The sequence below is a fragment of the Cynoglossus semilaevis genome, chromosome 10 (genome assembly GCF_000523025.1).
Source record: "Cynoglossus semilaevis isolate Cse_v1.0 chromosome 10, Cse_v1.0, whole genome shotgun sequence".
Taxonomy (NCBI): Eukaryota; Metazoa; Chordata; class Actinopteri; order Pleuronectiformes; family Cynoglossidae; genus Cynoglossus; species Cynoglossus semilaevis.
Genome location: NC_024316.1, coordinates 4,940,454 through 4,954,394, shown reverse-complemented (window position 1 = coordinate 4,954,394; position 13,941 = coordinate 4,940,454). Strand labels below are relative to the sequence as shown.

Below are 13,941 nucleotides of genomic sequence, written 5' to 3'. Positions count from 1 at the left end.
CACACACAAAGGAATATACCAACAGACATATACAGCCACAGCCACTTGCCCTGACACGTGCTCATGCATGAGCCTGTGTAGGGCCCCCCCCTCTACTCCCTCCTCTGTCACTCCCCTCCCCCTCCCCACCTCTCCCTCGGCAGCTGAAAGAAGCCCGAAACTCTCGCTATTTCCACACCAGGACTTTAAGATTTGTGAGTCTCTCATGCAGGGGATGGTCCTAAAGTGCCATGTGTGAAACGAGGGGCGGTAAATCCCCGTTTGACAGATATGTGCTTCAAAGGTCCAGCCTCGATACAGTCTTATTTTTGCCATAACAGTGCTGGGAAAAAATAGTTTCAGACTACAGGCACTGTAAATTACGTCTGAGTTTCACTAGAAGGCCAATGCCAGCCCTCAGACAGTGTAGATATTGTCAGGTTTTGTGTTGAGGCTGTGAGGTGTGAGGACTGAGTACATAGACGGAGCAGTCTCAGCGCGTCTGACACACTGCCGGGCTAATCGGAAAGCCTTATCTTAGAAGTGTGACATCCTGTCTATGCTGTGTAATCCAGCCCAGATCATGCAAAGCCTTGCATACACTTGCACACACTTAACACACACACACACTTTTCTCTGCATCTTTGAAGTAAGCCCAGCTCTATCATTTACAGTGGACACTGTCAGGTTACCATGAAACGTGTCCTGGTCACACTTAAGTCAGAGTCCTGGTGTGAATGAAAGTGTGAGTGTGAAGAACATGTTTTCACACCTTTATGTCCTACAGACTAAGCCTTGGACCTGATTGATGCTTTAAACCCTGAGAGTCCTCTTTAAACTTCCTTGAAGTTTAAAGTGATGAATAGTTAAAAACTGTGATCGAGTCAAAGTACCAGGGTCTTCATCAGAAAAGAATGGACACACAAGGCCATCACTAGCAGATAAAAGTAGCTTAACACTGTTATATAATTCTTCATATTTTAAACTGTAACTAATTCTAAAAAAAACTCTTTCAAACCAGGTCGGATTTTTATTTATTATTTGACTGGTTTCGACGATGCAGAATTGCAGATTTGTCTCTAACCAAACACTGCGTATTTGGGTTCTCTTCAACTTTTAAGGTTGACCTGCTATTTGTAGGTGTTGTTAGGTGTTCTTAGGAGTGTTATCTTGCTAACAGTCAAAAAACAAACAAAGACATTGTACCCTTCCAAAGATTGGCAGGAAGAGATCAAACGTTTGAATCAGATAGTAGAGCGAGAGAAGAGGGCAGTGTCAGCCACAGCTTTGAGAGGCTGAGGTCATTGCCACAAAGGCAGCTCAATGGGGCAGAGGAGACAAACTCCCGTTTGTCTCAATGTATGAGTGTATCTGTTTTAAACACACACACTGCAGCACAGACAGACACTGGCCCAGTCACCTCTTGTCTCTTGGCTGCCCATGAGCAAACATGATTTGTGTGTGTGTGCGCGTGTGTGCGTGTTCATGCACAATTCAGTAACTCTAACTCTAACAACTTCCTGAGCCAAAGAAAGACACACAAAACACACACAAAGTCAACACCACACCTAAATTTAAACACAGTCACACTTCCAGCTATCAGACACCTCGTTTGGCACTCCCCTATCAGGCATTCACACACACACACACACACACACACACACACACACACACTGCCACACACTCGTGCACGCTCTAACACACACATAGTTATCGGTCTGCCTAGCACTATGGGTGCGTTTTCAGTTCATTGACATTTCAGTATGACTGCCCTCAGCCAGCTGCCAATTAGGCAACCTGATGTGTGTTCATATCATGTGGGAAACCTTTTTGACCTCGTTGTGTTTACATATTCAAACCCATTTGACACAGTGCAGCGTTCTGAATGAAAAGTAGTCTGATCTCTACTGTGAAAACTGCTGTAAAAATAACAAATATTTTAAACAAATATTTTATTGTTTTTTTTTCCAGCCATCTGATCCAACCCCAATTAAAAAGTCTAAACATGAAGACTTCCCTTCGCAATCCGCCCTGGCTGACAAGGAGAGGCAGCACGACTGGCTACAGTCCCTGTCCGCCTCTGCTAAGGTAGGTGTTGCTAAGCCCAGACTGATGACGATAATTAAGCCCAGTGCATGAGATGAGATGTCATGTAATATTACACAGAACTTTTCAGATGAGGATAGCATTATATTTAGATTTGGCAGGCTTTGCTAACAGAGGACGGGGGGAGGGGGTAATTGTAGATCCCATGGGCCCCACATATTCACTTACTGAGATGGAGCCAAGTTTGAGAGAGCAGTGAAACAGAATATAACCTCAGTACACTGATGGATGTCCCCTGAGAAGATCGATACCCCATGACCAAAAAAAAAAAATCCATCTGCAGAGGAACGTCCTCCTCATTCGTCTTCAGAAGTCTTGAGATCAGGGACATTATGGGGAAAAAAAAAACACATTTATGCCATCGAATTCAAAGAAACTTTAAACAGTTTAGTAGTCCCGTTGACATGTGTAAAAAACCATGAGGAAACAGGAAGCTTCTAGCTCTTGGTAGCTGGAAGCTCAAAAGTCCTTCAGGCAACAGGGGTCGTCAGATATTTAAAATCCTCATTTTATTTTAACTCTTGCGGCCAAACAATTGTCCTTTTATTCTGGCTGTGGATACTCATACATTTTCTCATGTCTTGGTTCTAATTCCTGTATTTGGAGCATGCCTTATTTCAAGTTTCATTTCTGTATTTTTAAGGGGATTAACTGCATTCAGCCAAGACAGAGACCATCGGCCTTTCGGCCTTGGTCGCCCCACATCTCAGCTGGTGATAAGGAGCCCTCCAGTCACCCTCTGGCCTTGCTAAGAGACAGGTGAGTGTTTAAGAAAAATCAGAAATGATCTTGCGTGAAAAGAAATCAGTACGAAACCATGGGATGTGTACGAGCACAGAGATGAGTTCACTGTGAGTGTAGCTGTTTAGTTATGTGGATCTAATGAGCTCACCCACAGCACACTCCCTCACACTTGTCTGGGTGGGCTGATATCACAGAGGTCAAGTCTGACTGTACCACAGCCTCCCACACACCACCATTCAAACACATTTGACACACACTCATAATGTGGGCACCCAATAGCAACGGTGCTGCCAGAACAGGCTGCACCATATCACAGTTGATCTGGCCCAGTTTCTCATCAAGTGGGAGGAAACAGCTGCAGGGACTTCATATCAAAGCTTCTCGGCCCTGGTTGACGTCCACTGTCCAGATTGGACCATTACAGCGCAGCTTTGGCTGAAAATTATTCTTGATTTACCGTTGGATCTAAATGTCTTTGTTTTCCTTTAGCTTCTATAACTACAAGAGTCTGGAAAACGGTGTGGCCCCCAATGTTGCCCTCACACCACTACCTTTGGGCAAGGTGGGCCCCATGTCACCGTCAGTACCAAGCACATCTCACCCGAACGGGGGTGAACAGCCGGGTGAAGGAGCCAATTCACGGCCCCGCAAGAGAAGAGTCACAGAGGAGCATCACTCTCAGACAGCAGAGCCTCCCTGTCCTCCATCTTTCACCACAAGCAAGCCCCCACCACCACAGGAGGACAAAGACTCAGAGGTGGAGATTGAGGTGGAGAGTCGTGACGAGTGTAAGTCAACCAGTAGTCCAAACTACATTTCAACCAACTGTTTTGTTGCAGAAAACTTACCTAACTGTTCCCTCTGACCCCTTGTCCTCTCTCTGCAGTCACTTCATCCCTCTCCTCCCTGTCATCGCCATCTTTCACCTCGTCCAGCAGCTCAGCCAAGGATCTGAGTTCTCCATGTGCCCAGGGTTCCTCCTGCACAACCACATCAGCCGAGGGCTCTGTCCCTGCTGCCGCTGCACCCACCACGCCTACCGCACCCATTTTATCCACAGTGACCCCTCCGGAGATGGGACTGGAGTCAGAGCTGGAGAGCCTGCGACAGGCCCTGGACAGTGGACTGGACTCCAAAGAGTCAAAGGAGAGGTTTCTGCACGAGATTGTCAAGATGAGGGTGAAGCAGGAGGAGAAGCTGGGATCGGCTCTGCAGGCCAAACGCAGCCTTCAGCAGGTAAGCCTCATTACATCTGCACAAGTCACACGTATGACAGATTTTTGGACGCTGCTGTAAACATTGATTTAGCGCTACGATAGACAAAAGTAGGACCGACGAGACAAACCTTCCAATGATTCCAAAGAATTGCAGACACACAGTCATGCCAAATTTTATGAGAACAATTGGCACACCGTTTTTGATGGTATCTAGGGCAAGTGTTACGCCCCAACTCAAAGAATGTGACAACAGGAAGGCTGCCTGTCATTGGGGGGTTTGTCTTGAGCTCTCCTGAAATCACCTGCAGTTTACTAATCCAGTAACAACCAACTATTCTTACACATTGTTTAGGTCAGCTTAGTGCCCAGTCAGGCTTGTTCCTCACTAAGATTCTCTACTAGTAGCCTAGGCATGCTAATGGAGACATGCCTTTATTTCACTAGAGGACCAGCATTTCCTAACCAGGTTAAGTGAACTATGACCTGATAAGGGTGTGATCTGAAGTAAAGAAGTGCTAAGCGGATCCGCCTCAGGTGACGACCTTATATATATATAGTCGTAAATATCCTCGGAGTTTCTAAAGGTCTGAAACGGCAGCTCCTTCCTCTGGTATGAGCTGCCTCACCTAAGCTTACCTATGCCATTCAAGGAAACCAGTCAATTATGTTGGCGTAAGTCAATAAAGATTGTAATTGCATCTTGGGTAAATAATTGCAGAGCACACACTGAGATTAATGCACACAGTGACTCATAAATGTTTCATATGTTGCCAATAGTAACAGCCTGAGATCAGTGTAACGTCAGTAGTGTTCATATTCCGAGAGCCGGTGATCAAGTGTTCCTATTCTCACACTGATATGTGATATTTATATAGTATATCATTTCACTGGAGTAAACCCACACCGTGATGTGTGTGTCATTGAGAACGGGATTTCCCAACCAGTGCCGATTGTGACACTTAGTACAATACTTCAGCTTTCTCCTAACTTTTCTGAAATTGGCCAGAAAAAAACCTTTCTGGCTCACAGAGGAAGTGACTCCAGCTCAGACATGGAGATAGAGAAGTTGATCCGTTGTCATTGTCAGTCTGTGGAGCGTAGTATGAGTTGGCAAGTGATAGCCAATTGACAGCGGATGTTGTTTTCCAAGGAGGAAATGCCATACTTTATTTTTGTTCTTGGACAGAGAACAAGCGATTGCCATTGAAGGAGCGCGAATGTGTGTGAGCAACGCAGAATACATCCTGAGCTAGAAGGAAGAAGAACAGTTCCTGTGTGGCAACATTTTCACTTTTCACGAGTGTAGAGAGAAGCTCAGCTAATCCAATCCAGTGACCAAAGAAATTTGAAGTGAATCATCGTCTTCCATTAAGAAAAACAACCGACCTGCTACTATAATTTCCAGTGTGTTTAAATGGATAAATCCTAACACGGCTGGTATTCAAAGGGCTCTTACGTAAAGCCTGTGCAGAGTAGAGGGTGTGATGAGGATTGTTTCTTTTCACTCTTTTTGTGGGAACTAACAAAGCGTGATGACAGACATGTTTGTCCCAACTGCTAGGTTCCCATGAGAAGACTATGGGCGTGTTACCACAAGTCTCACACACACACACACACAAGTACACACAGAGACACACATACAGAGACACTTTCAGTCATAGAGAGGAAGGAAAACTTACCTTCTGTCAGCACACACGCTGCCCCAGCCCCTGACTCACCACAGTGAGTTCAGTCACTGACACAGACACTGCAGTTTTCTGTAACTGCTGTCACTGCTCTTATGTGTCAGCAGTCAATCAGCCGTGTGACAGTTATTGTTTGTCCACTGGTGTTCACAAAAGTTGTATAGGCAGCTCCATAGACAGGTCTGATCAATTCAAACAGGTTTCTTGTCTTACAGATTGAGTACATGTGAACATAGTATGGCCCAATGATTCGACACATAAAATAGTCAACTTGGCCTAAATATACCACTGGATCAGAGTACACATTGCCCCACTTTTTTTTAATGCAGTGGCCCACATTTTGGTAACAAAACGGGCCACATCTCAGACCTACATTCTGGCCACCACGGGGTTTTATTTGTTTGGCAGTTCACTGGTCAAGACCTGTTCTTCTCATGGGCTGATGAAGAGTTTGTTCCATTTGTCACTTCTCACATCTTTCCACATCTGCTTTTCAGGAGTTGGAATTCCTGCGTGTGGCCAAGAAGGAGAAGCTGCGAGAAGCAACTGAGGCAAAACGAAACCTTAGGAAGGAAATCGAGCGTCTCCGGGCCGAGAGCGAGAAGAAGATGAAGGAAGCCAATGAGTCACGGATTCGCCTGAAGAGGGAGCTGGAGCAAGCCCGACAGTTAAGGGTCTGTGACAAAGGCTGCGAGGCTGGACGGCTTCGTGCCAAGTACTCGGCACAGGTCAGTGAATGTAGTTAATGAATGATCTGAGGTACGATTTGAGCTTCTATCTTTGGATTTAAAGGTTTTAAAAGAGGTCTTTTGACGACATAGTTAAAAACAATGGGGGACGCGGACCGAAATAAAAGAAGACGATGCTGTGACTGTAGGCCGACACTAACGATCTGATGTGTGCAAAGTGACGGTAAAACGTCTAGACGACAGCCTCAGAGTAATTACAGTGTTTTGCTCCCTCAAAACTCTCAAGGTCAGCAGAGGAGAAAGATAGAAAAACACACATTTCCTTCTCCACAGTCAAAAATAAATGGGCGTAGCTCTTATTGCACAGACATGCGAGTGTCCCCCCCTCCCCTCCCCCCCACTGAGAGGAAACAGGAAGAGACGTCAGCTTCCTTTAGGCAACATGGGAAATGCAGATTAGACAAAACAGAAGGGAGGTTGTGCTCTCCAACCGCATGTGTGCACCTCCCTGCAGGGAGGCAGACAGAGATGTGTTGCATGTTCCACAGGCTCCCCATGTTATTATCCTTTCTCTCGAAGATCGTTTGGCTGAAAATGAAAACCAGCACACAATCAATAAAACAATCCTGATAATGTGTCTCTAGTAGTAACATAACGCTTAGCAACTTTATTGGTCTGAGAGAAAGAACCTTTGCTGTAATAAAACGGTTGAAGAAAATGAAGAAAAGGATGGAAGTCAGGTCTGTCTGGAGGAATCCTGCAGAAATGTAACTTTTCCATGTTATTTATGACCAAGTGGTTTTCCTTATGGTTAATTTGGGTCTAAAATTCCCTAGTTTCAAAACTACTAATTACATTATCTTCCTGGATTAGCAACACCTCAGCTCGCAGAAGTCCATAAGACGTGGGTATGTTAACTTAGCTAGCTTCCATTAACCCTGGTACTTTCTCATTTTTTTCTGTTCTGTTTGCAGTTCTATGACAGTGTGTCGATAACTGTGAGGAGCTTCTACTACTGGTGTTAGCTGTTGTTAGCGTCAACATTTTCACAAAGCTCCAGTAATACAGAGAAGTTATTAAACACAGCATCTACTTACTAATGGAAATAATTTGACTTTAATTTTGCCACTTAAATTTAGATTCAGATTGGGAATGTTATATTTTTGAATTTATGACATTAGGTTGTAGAAGTTATATTGAAATGAGATCATTTTATAAAATCTAGATCTTTTATAATTATTGTAAATAAATATTTGTCTAGCCACACTGCAAGCAGACTCTGAGTTGAATTTAAATCTGTTTATAGTACCTCATACACAATAAGTAGACATCCATCCATCCATCCATCATCGTCCACTTATCTGGGGCCGGGTCACGGGGGCAACAGTCCAAGCAGGGACACCCAGACTTCCCTCTCCCCAGACACTTCCTCTGGGGGGACCGCGAGGCGCTCCCAGGCCAGCCCAGTGACGTAGTCGCTCCAGGGTATCCTGTTAAAAGTAGACATATAGCAGGATAAATGAAGTGTTACCATAAAGAATATTTAAAGTACCGTACTATCTCCTCAGGTATATGTTGAAATGATAGTAAACCAGTTGTGGAATAAATGCTCTCTATAAACTCTTCTATAAATGGACTTCCATAAGGCATCATTGTTAGCCGCCTGTCGTTCTATTACTAACGACCCTGGAGTGCGATCAGTCGTTTCATCTGTTTCCTGCCATGTGTTTACCAGATCGAGGACCTTCAGATGAAGCTGCAGCACGCAGAGGCCGACCGCGAACAGCTCCGAGCTGACTTGATGCATGAACGGGAGGCCAGGGAGCCCCTGGAAAGAGGGGTAAAGGAGCTACAGCAGCAGCTTTGGCCCAAATCCTGTGGTGACAAAGACGGGTTGCCCATGGACCTGGTGGCTGACAAGTAACCCAGCCGCCAGACTAAACCCATGAACCAATCACCCGTCACCACGGTCCCCAACCTCAAACAATAACCACAACCTGGAGACCTGGTGCTGGATGCACGGCACCAGTTTCACGAAGCCTGCCCTCCACAACGCACCTGTACTAGACTCTTATCCCGAATGAGAAACAACAAGGAGCCGTGAACTCCTCCATGTCCATTAACGGCCACAAACTGGACACGGCAAAGTACAGTTTTGGAACATGAAGGCGTGTGTTTTAAAATCCAGCACTGACTCAACACCTTCCACAATGAACGATGGACAGAAGGTCTTTGATGATATAAAACATGCACAGAGCACAAACACACGGTTGCGTCTAAGGATTCTGCGGAAAGAACACAAATCAAAACGTTTGAACACACAGCAGTCGATCAGATTATATCAGAGCCGCGATGAGGAGTTCATGGTGCAGACCGGAGGGCAGGACTCACATTTAACCTAAACGTACCCATCGCCATCGTTCTTCGCCGATAAGAAGAACAAGGTGGATTTTGAAGACATTATAAGCTATTTAAGAGACTACATAGCGATATGTAAAAAATAAACAAAAATAAACAAAAAAACAAACAAAACAAAGGACAATGACATTGTGTCTCTGAGACAGCAGAGTTTGAGAGAAAGAAAAGATGTTAGAAGATGAATGGAAGAAGAGAAAAAAAATTAACAAGGAGATGAACTTTCCACTGTGCCACCGTGGCTTTGTCGGTTCTTCAGGAAACAATCACTGCCCACTCAGGGTTCATCTAACGCCTCCTGCTGGTGATCTATTTCTCAGAGCAGGATGGTTGGGGACAGAGTTGCACTGGGGCCAATATAAAACCTAAACCCTTTATTAGAGATAATACCAGGCTGAGTCAAAGGCACCTTCATCAGCGAGCACTTGTTTTGGATGAACAATAACAATATCCAACAGTCTCCAGCAGAACTTTGCTCATGCACACAAAACAGCCATATTCCTAAGCATTTGATTTGTGCACCCTTTAACTAATGAGAGTCGCTTGTTTCTAACAAACCTGGAATCTCGACCAGAGTCTCTGTGCTGGTTTAAGAATTAACTCAGTTTTTGTCTGTGGAAAAGTAACGACGTCTTAGAACTTTGTAAACGTTTTCCCTAAAAGTTTAGTGTATATTAAGTTATTTGTAGTATGGAGCCACCAAGAGGAAGAGCACAAACAGAAAAGAGGAATCAAAACAGATCAAAAATCCTGCTCTATTTTCATCAAATCTTTTCTGATTATAGAATCTCCGAGGAAGTTTCCAGAACTTATTAAAGGTTGATCTTCTCACGTTCAAATCAAAATATTTAATTGTGTTAAATTTGAATTTAAAAAGTGCCTTACTTTTCCACAGCCTTTAATACAGAGTTACTTCCATGGCCTTTTTGCCCAACTTTTGAAATGTAGAAACTTTTGTAGTACATAGTAACAGACCAGTTTCTCTATTCAACACCAGAAACACTCTCTAGAACATCCCAATAAACTCAGTGTGGCATTCCCCTGAGCCAGAACCGCAAAATGTTCATTGTTAAGAAATTATGTAAATATAAAAAAATATATGTTTTTTGTTTCCCTTTTTATTTTTCAATAATGAATCGCACTTTGTCATAACAAAAATACTGTCTAAATGCATAGTACTCCCTCTATTGTCTACATAAAAGAAAAAAAAAATCACCTTATATGTGACTGCTACCGTATAAATCCAGTAAGCGTTTTTGTTGATTATATGCATCTCTAATGAACAACTGAGGCAAAGTCATGTAAATAAAGATAAAACAAGGCTCTAACCTGTTGTTTGCTGACAGTCTGGGAAATATTTCAACTTCAACTCCTATAGTTTACTTTCAAATGTCAGAATCTGATGCTCCACCAACAGGTTGAAGTATTTTCAACAAAGAAAACATACATTTCTGAATTGAAACCCTTTACAGAGTCCCTAACCTCTCATCTGAAAGTTTTTTGGTTTTTTTAAGTCTTGTGCATACAAGATCATTTTCACAATATATTTTTCTTTTATTCCATGTGTCTTAAAATTATCAAGACATTAGAAATAAATTGAAAAATATATAACTCAGTAAAAAATAAGCTTGTGGATGGTAAGTAACTGTTGTTGCCTACTCTGCTGTTGACTTCGGCTAATGCTAATGCTAATGCTGCAGCTCTTAACATTGGATCACAATGTTACCATTTCCAGTATCAGAAATCCTTAACATTTTAAATGTCGATTTAGCCTGAACTAGTCAGCAATTAGCTTTAACGCTTGCTTACTCACAGATGACCCACTCCTAGCTGTAAGCTGTGCAATTAGCTTCAATCAGACTTAGCTTTATGTTCAGGAAATCTTGTTAAACTGAGGATTTTGATTAGAGAGCTAATGTCACTGAACCAATAAACCTATGTTGCCAAGCAGATTTATTAGCTTACAGGAATTTGGCTCCGCTTTATTAAAGAGCTATTTCCCATCCTTCTAATTCTTAACCTAACCTAACCTCTGCATCTAACCTAACCTTTTTTCTGATTTTGGGAGCATCTTGTTTTAAGCAACTCCCCAACTTCCATTTTTGTTAACCACCAAACAGAAACCAAAATCTTAACAGAAACAGGATATAGCTAGCTTACACTATTGTTTCAGAAATTGTCTTTCTTTCAATATAAAACACTCTGCGTCTTAAAAAAATAATTCTAAGTGGTTACTTCTGCCGTAATGTGCTGAAATGACTAGGTAACAATAGAAAGGAAAGATTACTCTGATAAATGTCATTAAATATAATTTTGGCTTGTTTGCACAGGATTTAAAAAAAAAAAACTTTTTTCTGATTTTAGTGACTCTGTACCAAACGATATCTATCAACACATCCAGAAACCACATTTCCTCAAACTGATATCAAGTTTTTCCTCTATATGCAGAGACCAGCGACTCTGCCTTCACACAGTGAGTACAATGCAATCAGAATGTACATTGTATTAATGCTAATTTCTTTTGGGTTGTGTAATTTTCTTTTAATGTGGCGATATTTTATTGCTTATCACTTATGTTTCACATTTCTCAAATAGAAAACTCATATTTTCTTTATGCATGAACCTTGACAAAGTTTTTGCCATACATATAGTTATTGGGCATTTGATACTGTACATGTAACTTTTTTGTGTTATGCAACATAAAGTAATTATCTTATTTAGAAGAGGGAAAAGTTAAAACAAAACACACACACAGAACGAAACAAAACACATGATAAATTTAAATTTCACATTTAAATAAAAAAAAATAAACGAACAAAAAAAGACGAAAAAAATTCATGCAATGCTGGACAACCTCAAGTGCCTGGGCATGGGCAAAAGGTTTCCAGAGTAGGAAAACTGATGAGTGAAACCTTCAGGGGGCGGGGCCTCTTAACAACTTCCTGTTTACAGGTTTGTTTGTTGTTTTTTTCTTTTAAATCAGACAACCCCGCTCCTCCTCCTTCACTCAGCAGGTCTTTTTTAAAATCAGTATTCCTTCATCAAAAATTAACCAGTTTACAATGTTTTTCTTTTTCCTTTTGCAATGCAGCAAACAATTGAACATGTGCTTATTAGAGGCTTACAGCTTCTTTTTTTTTCTGAATGAACGCTTTTTTATGCATTGGAAATCGATGATATGCATGTTCGGAGCGTTTTATAGAGAATCTTTGCGAAGCCACTTGCTTTGGCGAAAATTGTTACTTTAGGTTGTACATAATAACGAAAAAAAAAACAACTTGTGTGTTTGTTCCCACTTTGCCGACCTGTCCTTACAATCAAACGCCCTCGTGAGTTTGGACGACACTGCGTCTGTGACTTATAAATTGGTACATTTTTGTAGTTGTTTTTACACTCGAGGAAATTAAAAAGCAGCTGTGGGCAGTTTACACATGGTTTTCTACGAAGAAGAAAAGGGAGAGAACAATAACGACATTGGCTTTTCAGTCTCCCAAGCGAAAAAGAAAAAGAACTATTTAACACCTTTGCATTTTCTAAAAGCAAATCATTTTTGAATAAAATAAAATATAAAAATGGACAAGTTAAGCAGCAATACAGTCCATATGAATAGACAAATACTAGCCAGTGTGAGGATTTGAATAAGAATTTTCAAATGTAAATATTTTTTTTTTCATTTACAATACTGTATAATATATGTACATGGTGTTTTACCTTTTTCAGAAAGAAATCTTTTCTTACAATAACTGTCTTTTTTGGAAGTTGGTTTCAAAAGCAGTTAATGCAGTGTGTAAGAGAATACTCCCCACATAAACATGTTTATTATCCACTTTCTTTTGTTTTCTTTTTTTTTTACTGTAGAGTCTTTATATGGAACAAGTTCATATGTATTTTTAACAGTATGTTTTTGTGTCAGATCGTTGACCTGCAGTTATGGGTCACGAGCACACGACTTAACTCCACATGCCGATTGTTTTACCCTCTGATCCTCATGTATCGTTTTTTTTTAGCCCTGTGCTGCTGCTAATACTTATATAAACCTTACAACTCTAGAAATATTTTTTATCTAAGAGGTAAATGTAAGCTTTCTGATTTATTAACACCACATATACAGTATAAAAAAAGAGCTTGGCTTCTTCATTTATCTCCTTTGTTTTCACACATTTGTCCTCCTGTGTCTCCAGTGACAACCGTCCCTATCTCTCACGACACGGACTATAATGTAAAGTAAAGGACTTTATGAGATTATGTTTGAAAATAGCTATGCTTATATACTACAGTGACTGAATGTACAGTGTATAGATGCATTACCAGAAATAAAGTTGTTTGTCCAGATCCAATGTCTCACCGAGTTAAAAGTTAAATCTGCAAAAGAAGAATAGAAAGAATATAAATATAATTTGCAAAAAGAATGAATAAAAGGAACATTTTACTTTTAATTGCCAAAAATACACGTACAAGTTAGCCAAAATAAATAGAATTGAGAACAATTATTGTGTTCATCAATTCGACGTTTACTGCAGCTAGCTTCAGGTACAAGAACTCTGAGTGTATAAGGTGCAGTGTAGAGGCCAGTGGTAAGCACAGCAAAAAAACAGAGACATTATGTGTGCATGGTGAGTGTGTGTGTGTGTGTTTGAGCCTCTCATCCGGTTTATGTACACAGATATGATTTAGAGCAGCTGCTGCAGAAAAACCTCCATAATTACAGTGAAAACAGTCAAATGGAAAAGATGAGCTGCAAACACTTAACAAGAAAGGAATGTTCGCTAGGTCTCAAGTTAACGCCCACTCAGCCTCGCAGCATTTGATGTAAACATTCATTAGTGTGCACGTGTACACATACACACACACAAACACACACACACCATAAGTTAGCTGCAGGCTGCCCAAGATCCAGTAGAAAAGATGAGGAAGCTAAGGGAAAAGAGTTTTCTGTGAGTGAATTTCATCCATTCTGGTTTAAAGCAGACAATTGAATTAAAATTCAGTGTGAGTTTTTGCAAACCAAAACCGGTACCAGTCCATAAGTCATTTGGTACCGGGCCACAGTCGGACGCAGTGATTTTTGAGATTTACTTTATTTTTACTAGTTTACTTCATTCAAAG

The 13,941-nt window shown here is 41.4% G+C and overlaps 2 protein-coding genes across 3 annotated transcripts in view; both read left to right on the top strand.

Annotated features, from left to right (window-relative positions):
* Positions 1-13,167, top strand: part of skia (v-ski avian sarcoma viral oncogene homolog a) — a 69,777-nt gene extending 56,610 nt beyond the window's left edge. The window contains exons 2-7 of the mRNA XM_008318379.3: positions 1,951-2,067; positions 2,729-2,844; positions 3,319-3,617; positions 3,716-4,065; positions 6,229-6,459; positions 8,156-13,167. Coding sequence (XP_008316601.1) covers positions 1,951-2,067; positions 2,729-2,844; positions 3,319-3,617; positions 3,716-4,065; positions 6,229-6,459; positions 8,156-8,344 — 1,302 coding nt within the window. The 3' untranslated portion in view covers positions 8,345-13,167. The remainder of the gene's footprint in view (positions 1-1,950; positions 2,068-2,728; positions 2,845-3,318; positions 3,618-3,715; positions 4,066-6,228; positions 6,460-8,155) is intronic.
* Positions 1-13,941, top strand: part of snphb (syntaphilin b) — a 1,167,912-nt gene that overhangs the window by 1,142,255 nt on the left and 11,716 nt on the right. The window lies entirely within an intron of this gene.